The 17,961-nt window shown below is 44.7% G+C and overlaps 1 protein-coding gene across 2 annotated transcripts in view; it reads right to left on the bottom strand.

The window, feature by feature from the left end:
- The window catches only part of LRRK1 (leucine rich repeat kinase 1), a 69,956-nt gene extending 53,858 nt beyond the window's left edge, over positions 1-16,098 (bottom strand). For both annotated transcript variants that reach the window (XM_084214058.1, XM_084214059.1), the window contains exon 1: positions 15,966-16,098. In XM_084214058.1, coding sequence (XP_084070184.1) covers positions 15,966-16,032 — 67 coding nt within the window. In that variant the 5' untranslated portion in view covers positions 16,033-16,098. The remainder of the gene's footprint in view (positions 1-15,965) is intronic.
- Positions 16,099-17,961: the final 1,863 nt, after the last annotated feature.

Genomic DNA, 17,961 nt, shown 5'->3' with positions numbered 1-17,961 from the left:
TGGGAATAAAAGGATTGGTGATTTTCAGTGGAATTATTTACTGCATGCAATTTTAAAAAAGAGCCTGATAAAAGAAAGTGATAAATGTTAAAGTTCCCAACAGGGACATGAAACTGAGAGGGACAGAGTTCCCCAATGGCTCCCAGAGATGGTTTCCAAAGGAAGGTGTGGAAGCTGACACACATGGACACATGAACCCTTCATCTGCCTGGCACACTCCTCCTCCTGCTGAGGAACCAGGGAGGAGAAGGAATTGTGTGGGACTGGCACCTGCAGGAATTCTGACAAAGTCAGGAATCTGAAAGGCAAATCTGGTATTACTGGCCTTGCTTTAGTCACACTTCACTCCTGACAACAGCCTGATAAAATCCCACTGTCCTCCAGCATTTTCAAGCAGAATTTTAGATGCCTCTACAAGTGTGAAATAAAATAAAACAGAAATATTTACTCTGGTGAAAAAAGAAAAAAAACCCTAAAAGGAGATTTTGCAAGATGTCCACTGTCACCTTAATCAATTCTGGAGAATCTCCTAGACCAGACTTTCTTTTTCTAAATGGTGCTGGGAGCCAGAAGAGCTTTTAAGTGCCAGAGATTAAAAGCTGCAGCCATTAGAGAAGATGCTTTGGTGGGTGGCTAATGAGGCAGGCAGGAAGTCTCACACCCAACCATTCCCCAACTACCAGTACAGGGAAAGCTGCATTAAAGTCACTAAAATACAAGATGCTTTCGGATCTACTCCTGAACAACAACCAAGACAGAGGAAAAAAGCATTTTCCGCTTGAAAACAAAATGTTTTTTTCCTGCTAAAACATCATGAATTATTATTGCTTATTTACAATTGGTTAAATACAGCACTTAAGCCCACAGTTCTTCACATGTATTAACAAGGATTTATTTATTTTTAAAATAGACATATATGTCACGCAGGGCCTAGTTTAATGCAGCCTGGAAAGAGAAGTAAATTTGGAGCAATCTATAACTGTCAGTAAATATCTTTGAATAATGCAGCCTGAATCACCAGTAGGTTCTGACTAACACTTCTCATCAATTATTTAAACGAAGCTCAAATCACTCAGACATCGGAGATGGCTCCAGAGGTTGGTGCCATTAAAAGTGTGCCCTCACCAATAACCTTTCCCAGATGATGCAGAACCTGTGAAGGACAAGGAGCAGAAATCAAGGCTCATGAAAGTGGGATTAAATTACAGCACAATAAACAGCATCTCAGAGTTCACATTAATGGGTGTAGTGCTTCCATAATTCTGTAATATTAGGAAATACATGAGAAAATAAATTCTTCCTGCATTTGGTTCACTCATTTAAAGCAGACCACACACCTATAAGGGAGCACTAAAGATATAACATATGATTTAATTTTCATTTTCGTGCACACCAAAGATAGGAAAAAAAATATCCTTAGGCAAGTATGTTTAAAGGGTGACAGAAAGGAGAACTTCAGAGCAAAGTAGTTCTCCAGTCAAAACAACTCAGAACTGGACTAAGAAAATTCAAGAAGTACAGATCCAAGCAAACACTGCCGTTACTGGAACAAGCAGCCTCTCCTCTTGGCACCCTGTGATGAAATCCTGAACCTAGAGAGAAGCTTTGGAATTCCCCTTGGAGGGAAAGAAATGCCTCACATCGGAGATACAAAACAGCTGGAGAGCTCCTCAGCTTCCTGCTCAAGGAGCCCTGCAGACCAGGGCTGACAGAGCAGGGCAACTTCAATCTGCTTCCTACAAATTGCAGAAAGGAGGGACAAATTTTACTCAATTCCACCCTCAATCCTGATTTTGGGGGCTGTCACTCAAGGCCCACATCTGCAGCCATTCCAGATGTTAAAGCACACCCTTTCTGCCAAAGAATTGACAGGCAGGACCATCTCTCTTTGACTTTAAATCATGGCCTGGGAGGGTGGAGGTACAAGAATCTCACAACCAGAGATTTATCAGATCCTGGTGTCATGTTCCCCTCAAGCAGAGAGGTCTCCAGCCCCCCTCCCACACACAGAACAGGGAATAAAAGAAGTTTAGAAAGAGCATTTTCCACCTCTCCTGCTGGAGCTGCCCCACTCCAACCAGCACAAGAAGGGTCACAGGGTTGTGGGAAGGAGGAACTCTGCCTGCTTGACCCTAACTCAAGACCACTTCTGTGTTTTGCCAAATGACTGCTTCACAAAACAACTCAGCCAATGTGTCAGGCTTCCCCTTACATTTTTGGCCCCCCCACAATTTCTGAAATCCTTTGTGGTGCAATGGCTCAGTCACAACCTGTGGTGCCACCAGCACTGGAAGAACACGGGCTGGCCATGAGTTAGGTGTAGAATTCTGGGATCTCCAGGAATTGGAAGGTCACACCTAGCTCCATGGAGCTTATTCCCTGAACAATCCTCAGTATATTCATTTTAGTCCTTAAACTCAATTTCAGCCTTGTTTTAGGGAGACTTTTATTGATCAAATCAAAACTGCTCAGTTCTGAATATCTGAATGTTCATCAAGTAGAATTCAATAAAGGTTTCACTGAGTGTAAGAAATCTGGGCAATTCTACTGCTGGAAACCAATATTTTTATATTAAATATTCTTGTCAGCAAGGTAACACTACCCATCTCTCAAATTTCTTACACCACAACTTCCTTCTATGAGTCCATTCTGCAGGGTAAATTGACCTCCTGCCTTAGGCCTGAGGGAAGAAGCTGCCAAAGGTCTCCAGCAAAAAATAGTCCTTGTGACTGTCAACTGAAAGCCTGAAAAGAGCAAACCTGGTGAGATACAGGTAAAAAAGTTTGCCCTCAACCAACAGCTGCACTCACATGGTGCTGTCAGATTTTAGTAGAGCTTTAAGAGGTTCAATGAGACAAGGCTGGCTATCCATTCCCAAATTTCCAAAAAACACAAACACCATCCAGGGCAAAGCTAAACATCTCAGCAACAAAATTACCCAGTTCACAGAAGACTTCCTGGTGACTTAGTAAATGATATATTGGCTTCTGAAATACTAGGGCAAATTAAGAAGCAGCATGTTCTATAAGCTTCATTTATACTCATCAGTGAGGGGAAAATAAATGATGAAAACTACATTTTACTGACTAAAGACTGGTTTATTTCTACAAGATGCATGACTGACCTCTCATCAGCAGTGGCGTTCGTGTAGGCTGCAATAACGTTTTGCCAATACATGCACCAGCCATTTTTAGCAGAAATCTGGGCCGAAATCCAAAGAAATTCTGCTCTGCTTTTAACCTCACATGTCTCCTGCTCCTTGCCTGAGCTCCTCATGGCTCTCCTGTCAGAGTCACCTCACTCACACCCAGCCCTGAGCAATGTGACAGGAGAGCAATACTGGAGCCCAGTAACACTGAACCTCTGCTTTTGGACTTGATTGTGCAACACGCTGAGCATTTGAGCCCAGATGGAACAAAGGGCTTTTAATTCTTAGATTTTATGGATTTAGGAACCTGCTTGTGCACACTGCACAACAGGGTCTGTGTCCCTGCACAATGCACACTCTGTGTGCAAGGGATGATATCCCAGCAGGGCTTCTTGGATATTCCCGCACTATCCAAGAAACTCCAGACACTTCACACACCCAGTGCCATCTTTTTTAGTTTCTGCTTTATTGCACACAGATCTGGGCAGTTCCTGTGCTGGCACAGGTTCCTCTTAAAGCACTGCCCCAAAGCAGCATCAAAAAGCAGATAAATGAATCCTGTTTGAACTGAAGAACCTGTGTTTTTTTCCTCTAGCACCTTTGAACATCTATGAAAATAAAGCTATGGAGTTTACTCTTTAATATGCAGTCTCTGCATCTCTACATCATATTTGTTTAACCTCTCCATAAATCCACAGCTTTTCTTTTCTTGCTTTCTACTAAAAAAGCTGCAAGCAAACCCAGGGCTGTTTGTGGGGGGGAAAGTGGAGGCACCTGCTGACACTAAAAATGCATCCATCCTCTATTCCTCACACCACCTAACAGCTTGTACAAAAACAACTAACTTTGGAATTATTTCTCTCTTCATTTCAATGATTTATTCTTTGGAAATACCTTTTATGTTTGGCTTTGCTGTAACAACCCTTTATAAAAGCTAAGGGCAAGACTAATTTTCTTTTAAAAAATAACCCAATGAAACCAGAGGTTACCAATAAAAAAGCAATGTTATTTTATTGCCATTAAAAGGGCACAAGGTATCACTTTTAAAGTGCAACAGACTGCTGGCCCAGCTCAGAGAAACAAAATAAAAATAAGCCTCTTTAGTAATAAAGAGTACCATGAGAATTTTAGGGTCATGTGTAGACCCTGTCACAGGCCTTATTATAACAGCAGGTGAAAAAAAACCCTCTAAAATTCCTAAATTGACAGTATGCCATTAGTACAAGGGGAGGGTTTGCAGGTCAGTGCTGTGAATCAGCAAAGAGCTGCATAACAAAGCAGCACAATGCACAGATGATTATTGTCTTTATAGCCCAAATCACTGCATCTCTGACACATAAACTAACAAGAGTGTGTAAATGCCACATTAGGCCCTTCCATAACCAGCAGATCTTTGGCAACTAGGTAGGATATTTTTATTTAGCAGAGGAAGATATAAATGAGATGCTTTAACCCAGGATAAATCAGGAAGCTAACCTCCTCCAAAAACAGAATTACAACAATAATACAACTCAAAAACTGCTACTGACCTTGTCATAATGTGTGCAGGTATTTCCAGAGCCGGGAGCAAATCAAGCTGATGCTTTAACACAGCATCCCCCCAGCGATGCCCACTTCAGCTGATAATTCCTGGGACTGATAACCACCCACCTCTGCTCCAGCACCAGCAGCTCCTGCAGTGGCCACTGGATGGAAAGGCTGGCTGGCTGGCTGCTCCTTTGTCTGAATTAACTAGCACAGTTTAGCCTTGACAGATATTTTCATCTCCCTGTCCCATTAGAGCGACATCCAAGCCTCTGGTGCAGAGGATGTGGGGATGGGGGTGGGCAGGGAGGCTGAGCTCAGACTTAATTCCTCAACAGCACCAGATGGCTGCAGCTAACCCTCACCAGCTTAATCTTTTGCCATTTTGACTTCTGAGTGTTGCCACTGCACAGCTCAAAAACGGGACAGGGATGAGGTTGAAGATGTGCAGAATATTTAAAGCCGGCACCTCCAAACACTCCGAAACTCGCCGGTGTCACTGAACGTTTTTCAATACTACTCCACAAAAGCTCTGCCCAGCTGGTTTGTAAAATTAATGGAAAGCCATGTTATTTCTGAGCCTGCAACAGATTCATGCATCCTGTGCTGCTTTGGAAAACTTCTGGCTAACAAACTGAGCAGCAGCCAACAGGAAGCCTCCAGTGATGGATTTCAAAGGATGATGGATCTGCCCTACACTGCACTTTCCTATTAGATGGGTAAGGAAAATTTTTCAGTCCTCTGGAAATTTTTGAGATACTGAAAATCCCATCCCAAACAGGGAAGAAAACCCTGGATTCTTCAATTAAAAAAAAAAAAAAAAATTCAGTCAGCCCTAGTGGGTAAAAATGCTTTACGAAGCAAAGGTATCTTTTGGGTTCCTTCTCTAATTAGCTGACACTTCAAGGTTTCATTAAAAAAAAAAGTTAAAAGATTTTGTTCATTCATTTCTTAGAAGATAAAGCCACAGGCCAAGATCTCCTGTGCCCCCCATCTGCCCACACTGTCAGAAGCTGCCTCAAAACCATCCTGCAGCAAGAAGCCAGTGATCTGCTTTGCCTTTTCTCAGATTTAGGTGAAATACATGTGGCTCAACCAATTCTGCTTTAAAATGTTCCTGTCAGGATTGAAAAATGGCCAGAACTACCATGAAATGCCCCTGTGAGAAGACACTGAGAACAAGGTGGTTTATCTGGGAAGTTCCAAATCCCCACTGGAGAGCCTGTGCCAGAACTGGGTCATGGCCCCTCTGACCCTAATTAATATTTCCCACAACAAGTGGGATGTGCCAGCTTCTCAGGACAGTGGGAGCCCACCACACACTTTTTCTGCCTGTTTCCTGTGGTTGCATTTCCCCCAAACATCCATTATTTCAGCTAATTAAAGGAGTGGCTCTGCACTAAGCTCTGCACTGAGCTCTGCCTGCCAAAGGCACTGGAAAATATGATGTGTTGAGCACAAAAGCCACCCACATCTACAACAGAGCTCACAATCAACGCTCACTGCCCCGAAAGGAGACTTAAAACCCCAAAAGAAACCAGATATGGAACACAGAGGAATGCTTCAAAGGCAAAAATCCAGCACTGAAGGGATTTTTTTCACTATTACTGCAGACTGTGGAAGCATTTTGAAGTTGTTTACATGCCAGCACCACACATGCATCGTGCTGATCTGCACTGAACATTTTCCAGCAAGCACCGAGGGCATGCTGACAATTTTAGGTACAGTTGTGTAGAGTGAACAATTATCACCAGAATCATTGGAAATTTTCTATTTATAACACTTTTAACCTGCAAGGAAAAAAAGCATTTGCTAATGCAACTTTGAAAGGAAAATATTAAGTCCTGGGTGGAAAAATGCTCTGGATTGCTGCCTTTTCTCTGGGCTCCAGGACAGAGTTATGAGAAACAGACGCCTCCAAAGGCTTTAGCTCCACACTTACACAATCATTTCTTCATCATCCAGGATAATGAGGGAAGGGGGAACAGAAAAGCCTCAAATCCTGCTAACACTGGGACTCAGCAGTATCTGGGCAGTGCCAGCACTGCCAGATCTGGGCAGGCTCCTGCATTTGTGTGTGCACCTCCCAAATTCCCGGGACTCTGAGAATTGTTTGGGCTGTCCAAGAAGTTAAAATGGAACTGGTTATTGTTTGCTGAAGTACCAAAGAGGCTGCACAAAGGCATTACAAGGCAATGAGGTCAGAGGGAGCACAAAGAATTACACTAGAATATGAGTGTCAGAACAAACCCTTGTGGCACTGTGCAAACCAGGCTGGAAAGTGGAAAACAGATCCAGGGTCACCAATAATACCTGCAGCTACCCATGGAAAAGAAACAAGGGACTGGGACATGGCTCTCCTCAGCAAGAGGACAGGATGCTCCCCAATGGTTGGTTGTGAAGAGCACTTCCACTTCCACTGCTCTGGGCTGTACCTGGTGGGAGAGGAGCAGGATTCCCTCTGGGCAGGGAAGGAATGGGGCAGGGATGTCCTCCAGCAAGCACAGGGCAAAAACTGGCTCTCACAGAGGGTGGGAATACCTCCAACCCTCCAGCAATGCCCTCTTTGGGGTGCAAAGGACCAGCAAAGCCCAAAGAGAACAGTGATGCTGTTACTTCCACTCCCAAAGAGAAGCTATTGAGAGCTCCAAATGGCCAGAGAGTTGCTGTATTGAAAATACAAATGACTCAGCTCTGGAGTGAAAGTTTCTATTTTTGTCTTTTGGCCTCAATGATTTGGTTCCCATCCTACAGCTTGAATCATTCAGAAATGTGCTTCTGCAGGCAAGGCCAGCTATGCCACTCTTGCTTTCCAAATTTTAAATTGGAAGATATACATTAGGCATGCAGAAGCATGACAACACTTTTGGATTTTCTTTGTGTTCGTTTCCAGGCATGGCTGGAAATGGAGGATTGTTAAATGATGAAAGGTGTCTCCAGTGAGACCATTCCTGTCCAACTGAATCAAATATTACAGCCATGAAACCAAACCAAGACTGGATTTCATCTGAAACTTCACAAAATAAAATTTCATGGCTAACTTTCTTCTGAACCTTTTCCCTAACATTCAAGCTTTCATCAGCAGGGAAAAAATCCCACCCACCAACGTTTTCTTTCTTTCAGAGAAATAATTTGCTCAAAATTCTTCTTCTAAAAAAATTAAAACATTAATTATTCACCTCGGGGAAGCACCACCTCATGGCCAGCCCACTTTTGCTGCTTTGACACATATTTAAAACTTGCTTTAGAAGAAGCAAATGCTTTTAGCCCCAGCTGTGAGAGGCTTGCTGTGTGTGAGTGAGAGGAAAATGGGCCCAAGGTCTCTGCTCAGGTCTCTTTTTAGCCTAAATCTTTACCAGCTCCACCAAAGACACATCCAGAGATTCCACACCTTCTCTGAGTTGGAAAAAGCACTTCCCAAGCTTGTGTTTCACTTTAATAACACATGTAAACACCTTCCTCTGTGGAAAAACCCATTTACAGCACTGCAACCCCACTGCTGGTCAAAAGTAAGAGCACAAAACCAGCCAAAATCTGTCTCTCCAGAAAGGCACCTGTAGGAGTGTGACACCAGGACACTGACCCACACATTCCTTCCAGCTACTTGGACTAAAGTTTGAAGAATGAAAGAATATTTTTATTCAAAGACTGATAGGTTCAGGAGACACATCTAAAGGAAGAAGAGATCTGAGGGGGCAAACATCCCACGCAGCAAAATCCAAGCTTAGCACATGTTAGACACAGTTCAATGAGCTTCTTTACTGTGCCTGCTTGACTAATAAAATACTCCTTGCTACCCTCACTTCTCATTTATCACTAAGACAACCACTCTGGATCAGTTAAAGTGAAATTGTTGCATGCAGAGAAAAAGAAAATGCAATCAAGATATTTTATATGGTTGGCAGGAGGAGACTTGAAGGGACAATTTGGCAACAGCAGAGCCAAGGGAAGTGCAGAGCTGGGAAGAGCTTCAGGAGAAAAGGGATGGATGGGTTAGTCTGGAAAAGAAAACAGAAAATCTAAACAAAACAGTGAAGGAAGTGGGGCTCCACTCCAGCTTCTACTGAACTCAGAGTGAGCACTTCCCACTTCTGACTGCTCTCCCACAGGAGTCAGGGAAGATCCTGGTACCCAGGACATTCTCAGAGGGAGGATTACCTGAAGAGAAACCTGATGGAAAGTCTTCTGCTGTTGGCCCAGACAGCCACCAAAGCTTCAATGGGGCTACCAAAAAAACCCATAAAACCTTGCCCTACTTGTGACAAAACCTACAAGTGGCAGAAATGCCTGCTTTTGCAGGGAGGTATTTTGTCCTCCTGGGAGTATCAGCACCCATTTCAGTGAAGGGAGGACAAGGACTCTGCCTGGGAGGCTCCTGTGTCCACACTGTGACCCCACTGCAGCATTTTTGGATGTCTGCTGCAAGGCAGAGACAGCAAAATGAGGAAGGGCATAGATCATCCCCTTCCCACCAACCTCTGACAAACTCTCATCCATTGCATCCCAGAACCTGGTCCTACCCATGCAAATGGCTTTGATTTGGCAGCTTTTATTCCCACCCTGCCACTGTGAGAAAGGTCCAAGGTACAAAACACAAGAATTATAACCAGGATTACAAGCTCACTTAAGGAGCCAGGCTTTTTGTTTTTCAGGCTACGTAAGAGATCTGAAAAGGGATCCTGTCCATTGGTGTTGTAAAAAAAAAAATTAAAATGTTCCTGTTTGATGCAAAAATAAAAGCATTTTCAAAGGCTCTTTGATGTGAAAGACAGAAAGAGTGCAGGCAGATTCTGGAGGAGGTCTTGTCTTCAGCAATTACCAGCACTCTTTGAATCCTACTCCCCAGACAGAACTTTTATATGAAGTAGATAATCACACTGCAGAGTGTATCAGCTCTAAACCTTGTGGCTTTTCAATTAAGCAGCAATAACCTCCAGTCCAAAAACTCCTTAACCAAGACAGGAATAAAACAACCAACCCCCAAAACCAATTAACTGCAGGTGAAGCAATTCCAAAGACATACTTGCTTTTAAAGGATTTTATTTTGAGCTCTTCTCGGGCAGCCATGCCAGTTTTCCAAGCAATATTTTGATCATTAAAACAAGAAATGATGCAATTTCCACAGTGACCACAAACATACCAAGAATATTTGAGCTAAATTTATCCAGACTTCTTGTTTGAGTCACTGCTTTGGTTTGTTATTTTTCCATGATTTTCAGCTATGCACAGAGAGAAGCTGGGGACAGGCTGGGATTGAGATTTTTCCCCAGCAGTATCTGCACTGCCAACGTTTATGCCTGGGAGCCACACACTGACTATGAGAGAGGAAATGAAGCTGCTCCTCCAGCTCCCAGCTCCTTCCCACCCACCTCCTTCCTCCCACTCTTCCTGTGGCACCCTGACCCTTTCCCTCACCCCTGGGTGACTCTAACGGGGCTTGTCTGCAGATGAGGAGTTCCTGAAGCTCATCAGGGATCTGCTGCCCTCTCCAACCCGAGAGGGAGAGCCAAAACAGAGAGGATCTGCCCCAGGTTTCACGCTGTGCATCTCCGTGGCAGACCCCAAGTACTGCCAGCAACACGAACTGCTGACTCCAGAGTCTCTCTGACTGCAGAAGGGCTTTTGGAAAGGTGAGAGCCTTTCCTAAAACTTAAAGGCTTTTTAAATAGGTCCCCTAAAGTGAGGGCAAGGCACAAATTAAAAAACACGGAGACGCTTCTGTTGTGAAAATATCAGCAGCTTACATAAAAGAGCTGCTGCTGTGGTGATACATAATCATGCAAATAAGCAATTGCTGACCCACTAATGAGCACACAGACTTGGATTAAGGGAAGGAATTAAATATCAGCCTGACTTGATGTAAAATCTGAAACAGAACCTATTAAGAGACAGACTCCATGGTTGAGTCACCTCCCTGGGGGGTTTAAAAGCTCTGTGGATGTGGCACTTGGGGACATGGTTTAATGGTGGGTTTGGCTGTGCTGGGGGAACAGTGGACTTAGTGACCTTAAAGGTCTTTTCCAGCCTTAAAAATTCCATGATTCTATGATTTTATAGAGCAGATTGGGAGTTGAATGGGATAAAATCCATCTCTCCCTCCTATCTGCAATGCAAACAGCTCCTCCCAGCTCACTGCCTTCTGCAAGCACAGCCCTGACAGCCCCATTATTGATCAGAGCAGTGAAAAACAAACAAACCACAGATTTAATGCTGTAAGGATCCCTGAAGATCCCATTATGTCAGTGCAAAGAATTTAATGGGTTTTGGATAAGGCCCCCATAGGCTCTGGGGAGGATAAAACCCCATAATTCATAGCATTTTCTTAATGCAACTATAAAATCACCTGCAACATCTCTGTCAAAACACTACATCAATTACAGCCCTGGTAAGGGCTGAGTTGGTGTGAACACTATCAATTGCTTTTTTCCCACTGAAACAGAGGACAGCAGTTCCATGACCCCAGAATCAACCCTCACCTGAAAGCTCCCTCATAAATCACACCTCAGGAACATTGTAAAAACCTCCCTGTGTACCAGTGCTAAGGGCAAAGGATTTTCTTTGCTACCTTATCACCTTATCTTTGCTATTTTCCAGGCTTCTTGATAGAGTTGTCATAAGTTACATTTCAATGTAATACACCACAAATAATTTTAACATGAAGGTGTAAAAATAAAGCTGTAAAACAGCAGATAATTCAGTTGAAGACCAATGCTTCACTGCTGCCTGTAAATCAAACTGGCTCTCAGGTCAGACTCTCTGCTCAATTAACTTCCCAAGGTCTTTACTGCACCACTGGCTCTCCCAGCAGCTCTGCCCTCCTTGACACAGCCCTCAAGTTCAAGAGCAGGCTGGCTTTGGTGGTTTTTGTCAGGAAAATTGTAAATGCCTCAGCATTCCTTGCCCCTTTTTGACACACAGGCTGGTTTGCAGGGATGTTGTAACACCCAGCTCTGCACAGGAGGGCAGGTTTTAACCACAGGCATGTTCAGCTGCAGACCAGCCTTCTGCAGGAGCCCTTGGCCCCTTGTGAGATTGCACCACTTCTGTATGAAGAGTTTATTTAAATATTTAAAAATACAAGCCTATTACTGCCTTACTGGTGTACTTCCTATTCCTGCTGAGCATTTCCTACTTCTCCTTCTGCAGGGCACTCTGCAATGAGACTGACTCACATACAAAACCTGTTCTATTTTCTGCTTTTTTAGCTCATAGGAACCCTTTCAGTTTGCTGTTTGGATTCGAATTTACTCACAGCTTAACAAGCAGGAAGAAAACCAGCAAACCCTCCAGGCTGATTTAGTCTTATTATGGAGAACTTCACATGACTAACACACTCTGCAGCTCTCCAGGGCTCTGTGTGTTCACTTCACCTCCCAGATCCTCTCCTTGTCCTTCTCACCCCACACTGTCACAAAACACCCAGAGTAATGTTACTACAGGGTGATGTGTGGATGGAAAAAGCAGGACAGAGGCTGTGAGCACTTTTCCCCTGTTATTCAGCACAGCGTGCCCCAAGGCCCAGCTGCTGGCCCTGTCCCCACACACAGCTGATGGGAAGGTTTTAAGGTTTACATGGTGATTTCATGAGGAACAAAGTGGTATCAGTGGTGCTGATTTTCCTTTCCTCCTCTATTCAGCAGGAAAGATTTTTAAACAAAGTTATTCACACTGCAAGTTCCTGCCCTTCACATTTAAGGCAACAACAGTGAGAAAATCATAGAATCAGAGACCAGGCTGAGCTGGAAGGAACCCATCAGGACCAGTAAGTCCACCTCTGCACATACCCTGCCCTGATGCCATCCAGGAGCAAAGCTGGAAGCACAAAGTGTGTCCCAGGAGGACAAACTGCTCCATTTGCTCTTGGCCAACCTTGAACTGTCACCACCCAAACTGTTGTGAAACTTTCCCTATAAAACTGCACTTGCTCCTGAGCAGCCCCTCTTGTTAAAGGACCCCTTGACTTTTCCAGTTCAAGCCTTCCTCACACCAGAGCCTTTCCCAGGATTCAGGAAGCAGCAGGGCAGGCAGCAGCTTTCCCTGTGACTCAGATCTGAGCTGAGCCATGGGTGGGGTTGCAAAGGTCACTGCCATTGAGGGCAGACTCTTTCTGATAAAATAGAAAGCCCTGTGAGCTGCAGGGTCACCACAGCACCTGCAAAGCACAGCTTTAGGGGCCTCTGGTCCACTCCAAATGACAGCTCCAGTCACATGTTCTGGTTACTTCTTTGGTCCCTCATTTAATACTTAAGTCCCTTTTCCAGGCACACTGTCCATGTCCATCTGTGCTTCCCTGGACAGTGCAAAGTCACCACGTTACAACTGATCTGCCTCAAAAGAAGTTGTGAAGGTGCATTTAGTGAATACCTGCAAAGCTACTGTAAAACTTCAGGCAGCTCTCCTTGGCACTGTTGTCCCTAATTATGTAATGTCAGACACCTTCCACCATAACACCCCTTTTCAGGGCTCATTTCCAGATTTAGCAGGAGAGAAGAGACACCCTCTGGCATGTCTGAAGGATAACCCAATCCCACCTCTGAGACACACACCACTGGCATATGAATGCTCTGTGACTTTGAATAAAATTGCCAGTAAGAAGGAGATAAGCTTTTTAACAGAAGTACCCTTCTGTTTCAGAAGACAATGATTGCTCTCCTACACCTCTGAGGAACTCCTAGAAAACCATGCAAGAATTAAATCCTAGCTATGAAGTTTTGTAAGATTCAAAGAAATCAATCAGCCCACAGAAAGGGGATGAATCTTTATGCTGTTCTACACATTCATAAAGCGATGCCTTTGAGCTTCCATTGTACTTCCTACAAAATTCAAATCATATCACCTCCTCTGGATTATGCAGAGCTCTTTAACCAAGTTTTAAAAAAACCCCAAACCCTCTACAATTCATGAGAGACTGCAGCCACCCCCATACCCCTGCTCAGTTTTTTTTAATTAGGACAAGATGAACAAATCCAGGAGAGGGGAAGCAGGGTTTGAGGAAGCAAGGGAGATGCTGAGTGCACCCACAAGGGAGCCTCATCCTGTGCTCTGGTGACAAATCCCCTCCGAGGGCTCGGTCAGCACCACCAAGTCAAGCCCAGCCCCATCCCCAGAGGGCAGAGAGGGGCCAGGTCTGAAACACAGCTCAGCCACTCCTGGGGAAAGCTGGCATCCTGCTGGGACACAGGGAAATCACTGGAAACCAGGAGGAACAGCAGAGGAGACACCTGAGCAAGGTGAGCCCCTGCACTCTATGTTACATTTTCTAACAAGAATGTGATTTTCTCCACATACAATCGGCCAGGGCTTTATAGCTGCCTGGGAAAAAACCTAAAAAATCCTAAAGCTTCAGATAATGAAGGTGCACAAGCACCTGCTGGAAGGTGCCTCCAGCCCTGCTGATCCAGCTGACCCACCCTGGAGCCCCTGGCACCCCCCACAGCCAGAAGCCAGTCCATCCTGCCCAAAAAAGCCTCCAAGCTCTGAGCACTAATGAGATCGTGCATAAAAGAAATGATCTGGAATCTCACTCCCCTTCCCAGCAGTTCCTGCTGAATGGGAGCAGGAGGCTGCATCCACATTGTTCCTCAAGGGCATAAACAATGGGTTGGCATGTGGAGGCTGAGTGAGTCACCGTGCTCCTCCTTCAGCCCTGTAAGGGATCCGAGCCAGAACAAGGACCAGTAACTTAGGGAGGGGACCAGTTAGCTAATGACAGTCATTCTTGGCAGGACACAAACAATGAGTTTAAGCATGTACAATACCCTTGTAAAGAGCAAATCCACCAAGGCAGTACTGGTGCCTTGTACAGGGATCTTAAGCTTTACAAGGATCCCTTTCCCAGTTTTCCAGCACTGCAGACTATTTTAATACAACCCAGATTTATCCATATAGAAGAGTCTACCACTGAGATTTGCATGCTTCCAGCTAACCAGTTTAACTGAATACAATTACATAACAGCAATGTGTAATAAAGTTCTCAGGAAAAAAACCCTGAACTCAAGATATAGAAAATATAACTATTCCACTTTCCACTTCATTATTCCCTCCTACAACAATTTATTTACTGTATCTTTAAACAGAGAGAAAACTTGTCAGAGCACTACTGCAGAACAAAAATTTAGCAATTCTGAACAGTTGTGAACCGTTAGCACAGATTAAAATTCTTCTCATAGTTTATAGTTTAGTATTCAAGTGGAGATAATTTCTTCCAGAGAGAAACCCAGAAGACAGAATTTCAGAATTTTAAGAATATTCAATAACCAAGCATTACAGAAAGGTACAATGCTAATTATCAAAAGGCAACAGGAAAATCAGTATCACAGAACAGGCAGAATACGTACGGAGAAAGGAAAGAGTTCCCAGAGCTCCCTGTGACGCTGGTGAGGAACGTCTTCAAACAAGACAAGGAGGCCTCTGAATAAACTATCAGGTTTTGCTTCATAGTTGCTGATAAAATCCAAAATAAGGCTGCAAAAACATTAGCTTCTGCTGGAGCCTGCTTACTCACTACAAAGCGTCAAACACACCTTCTTCCCACACTTGGAGCGCAGATGCTGCCTCCTAATGAAGCACTTGCTGCAAGGGGGGAACACCGTTACACAAGAACAGGAGGCTATTTCTTGCTGCAGAAACATAACTGGGGTTTGACTCAGAGAAAGGCAGCAGTGCCTGGGAGATGAGGGTTGCAGTGAGAGAAACCATCCAAAAATAATTTGCCTGCTCAGGGAAAAAAAAAAAAAAAAATTCACAGGAAGCAACCTGAAGCATATGTCCCTTCTAAAAGGGGAATTTCTTTATTACATAAACACAAAACCTTCTAATCTAGCCCAACATAAAATCACTGCAAGCCATCGAATCGGAGCTGAGGGTAAAACTGGAGCAGGTTAATATCTGTTCAGGCTGAGAAGAGATGCTCTGATTTTAGCAGTTTTCATATCCTGAATACCCATTGCATCAGTGACTGGGAACATATTTGCATTCACACACTGAAAAAGCACAGATCTTGTAAAACATATTTAGGAATGGGTGAGACATGATACATATATTGACTAATTCCCTAGGCCTTTGGAGAACATCCCTCTTCAGGGAAATGCTATTCTTACCACCTCCATAGTTCAACATCACCCTCCCTGAAAGTAAAATTCCTTGTTCTAGACTGTAGATTTTCAAAGATCAGGGCTCAAAAAACTTTCACATTTTTAAACTTCCTCAAAGCCCAGTGGCAGGTGGCTACTGAGCTCTCTTAGAACCTTTTGCTCCCAATGTGAAGAGGAAAGAAAGAAATCCTGCTATTTACCATTTTGTGGATCCATGGTGCCCTCCCTGCAAACAGTGGATTCCTCTGTTCCCACACACCAGTACATTCTGCGTGGCAGTTGTGGAGGCCCCACAGACAAACTTTCCACAGCACTTCAGACTGAGCAATGTTGTCAAGGCTGGAAGATCTCCATCATGTGAATGCAGGAGCAGAGGCTGCTAGTGAGCACCATCCTGAAGAAACATCATTTATTCTGTTTAAAAATAAACAACAAAACAAATTAATCATTCCACTGTAGAAATGGTGACAGTTCATTCCTCTCCACTATCAGCACAGTTGTCCAAATGTCACACTGCAGAAATACACTTATCATCCTATAAATACAATTATTTTCATATTAGCTTTGTTAAGAGCATAACATGAATTAACAGAGGGGACTACTAGTACTAATTTCTGTGCTACAGAAAGATAATGTTCCTAATTTTTCACCACCAAAGCTGCCCAGTCTTTGGGCAGAGGACAAGGGAGTGGGCAGGGGTCACAGCTGCAGTTTCAGATTCTCCACAAGCTGGTGTAAAGGCAGACCATTGAAACCCTGCAGTGCAGCTGGAAAAATCCTAAATGCAACCTCAAAACCTCTCCCATCCACAGAGACAACCACAGCTCTTGTAAGACTGTGAGAAACTGAAAAACACTGATGTGGTTACTGAGATAATCCTCTGTAGAAAAGAGAAGGGGGCAAAGAGAAACACACCAGCTCCTGTCTCCTCTGCCCAGCCCTTTCTGAGAACTCTCCCACCCTGGAAGCATCAGGCTTCTTCACTCAGGGAGGCAAATCAGGCCCTTAGGAGCTATTAAAGGCTGGCTCTTGTGAACTGCCTGGTATAACAGGCAGCAGAAAATTGCACATCTCAGTCTCCTGAGGCACTTCCAACTCCTTCCCTTTTCACAGCTGCTCAGCCACCCCTTAACCTCTCTGTACAGAGGCTCAAACTCCTGGAGGATTTGCAGTGTTTGTCCAACCAGCATCAGAGCTCCTTCATTTTCTGCTTTCAGTTTCAGTCAGTAAACACCTCCCAGATGTGACATGATGCACCTCAACTGACTCTTACTGGTTGTGCTCATGTCTGGTGTGTGATGATGAAGTTCTGATTTGAGGCTGTAGCTCAGCAAAGCTCATCACCCACCTCCCACTCCAGCCAGCAAGGCCCAAAACCTTCCCTGACTCTCCCTGAGCAGAGCTGGCTTCCTGAACTGGGATCAAAGGCCAAGAGAATAAAAAAATATTCTGATCCATCACCCCTATCCAATAGCTTTCTGCTTCTCCCTCCTTACACTGGGTTTCAACCACCAGCCAACAACACTAAAAATCACTGCATCCTATTCCAGTTGTTTCTAGGCAAATGTTTGAATTTTAGGTGCATTCAGCTTCTGCTAACGCTGACTTTGCAGTGCCTGGCAGCAGCAACAAAGACTGGCACCCCTGTGCCCCAGTCTGGGCTCTGGGTGCTGCAGGAGGCTGAGATGGAGGTGATCTCTAATCCCAGATCCAAACCCACAAACTGCTGAATTGCACTGTGCTGGTGGAGGACTGAATTCTGCCCTGGAACTGGTGCTGGTGCTGGGCCCAACCAGACTCAGCTTCTCCCCTGGCCTCAGTTTCCCTTGCCCACACGGGCAGGAGGAGCTGGGACCACACACCCCTCCATGCCACGGGTGGGACACGCCAGGCAGAGGCGGCCGGGAGGCTCTCACACCTGCCCAGAGCTGTCCAGGCTGTTAACCCTGGCAGTGGAGGGGATGTGATGCTTCCAGCAGCTGCCTGCCTGGGGTCCTCGATGCACTGAGCAGCTCCAGGGAGGGTAAACACTTCCCCAAGCACACTCTGGCCCACCAGCTCTGCAGCAGATGATGGTTTCTGAGGCACTTCCTTGCCCTGACACGGGGACAAACCATGTGCACGCACAGCAACTGCACAAGAAACACTCAGTGAGGGTCAGCATGGACCCCTGAGGCTTGAAAACCACTCCTGGTT

This window comes from Fringilla coelebs (genome assembly GCF_963513975.1).
Source record: "Fringilla coelebs genome assembly, chromosome: 12".
In the NCBI taxonomy this organism is placed as follows: Eukaryota; Metazoa; Chordata; class Aves; order Passeriformes; family Fringillidae; genus Fringilla; species Fringilla coelebs.
Note: the sequence above shows the minus strand (reverse complement) of the source record. Positions and strands in the feature narration are given on the sequence as shown.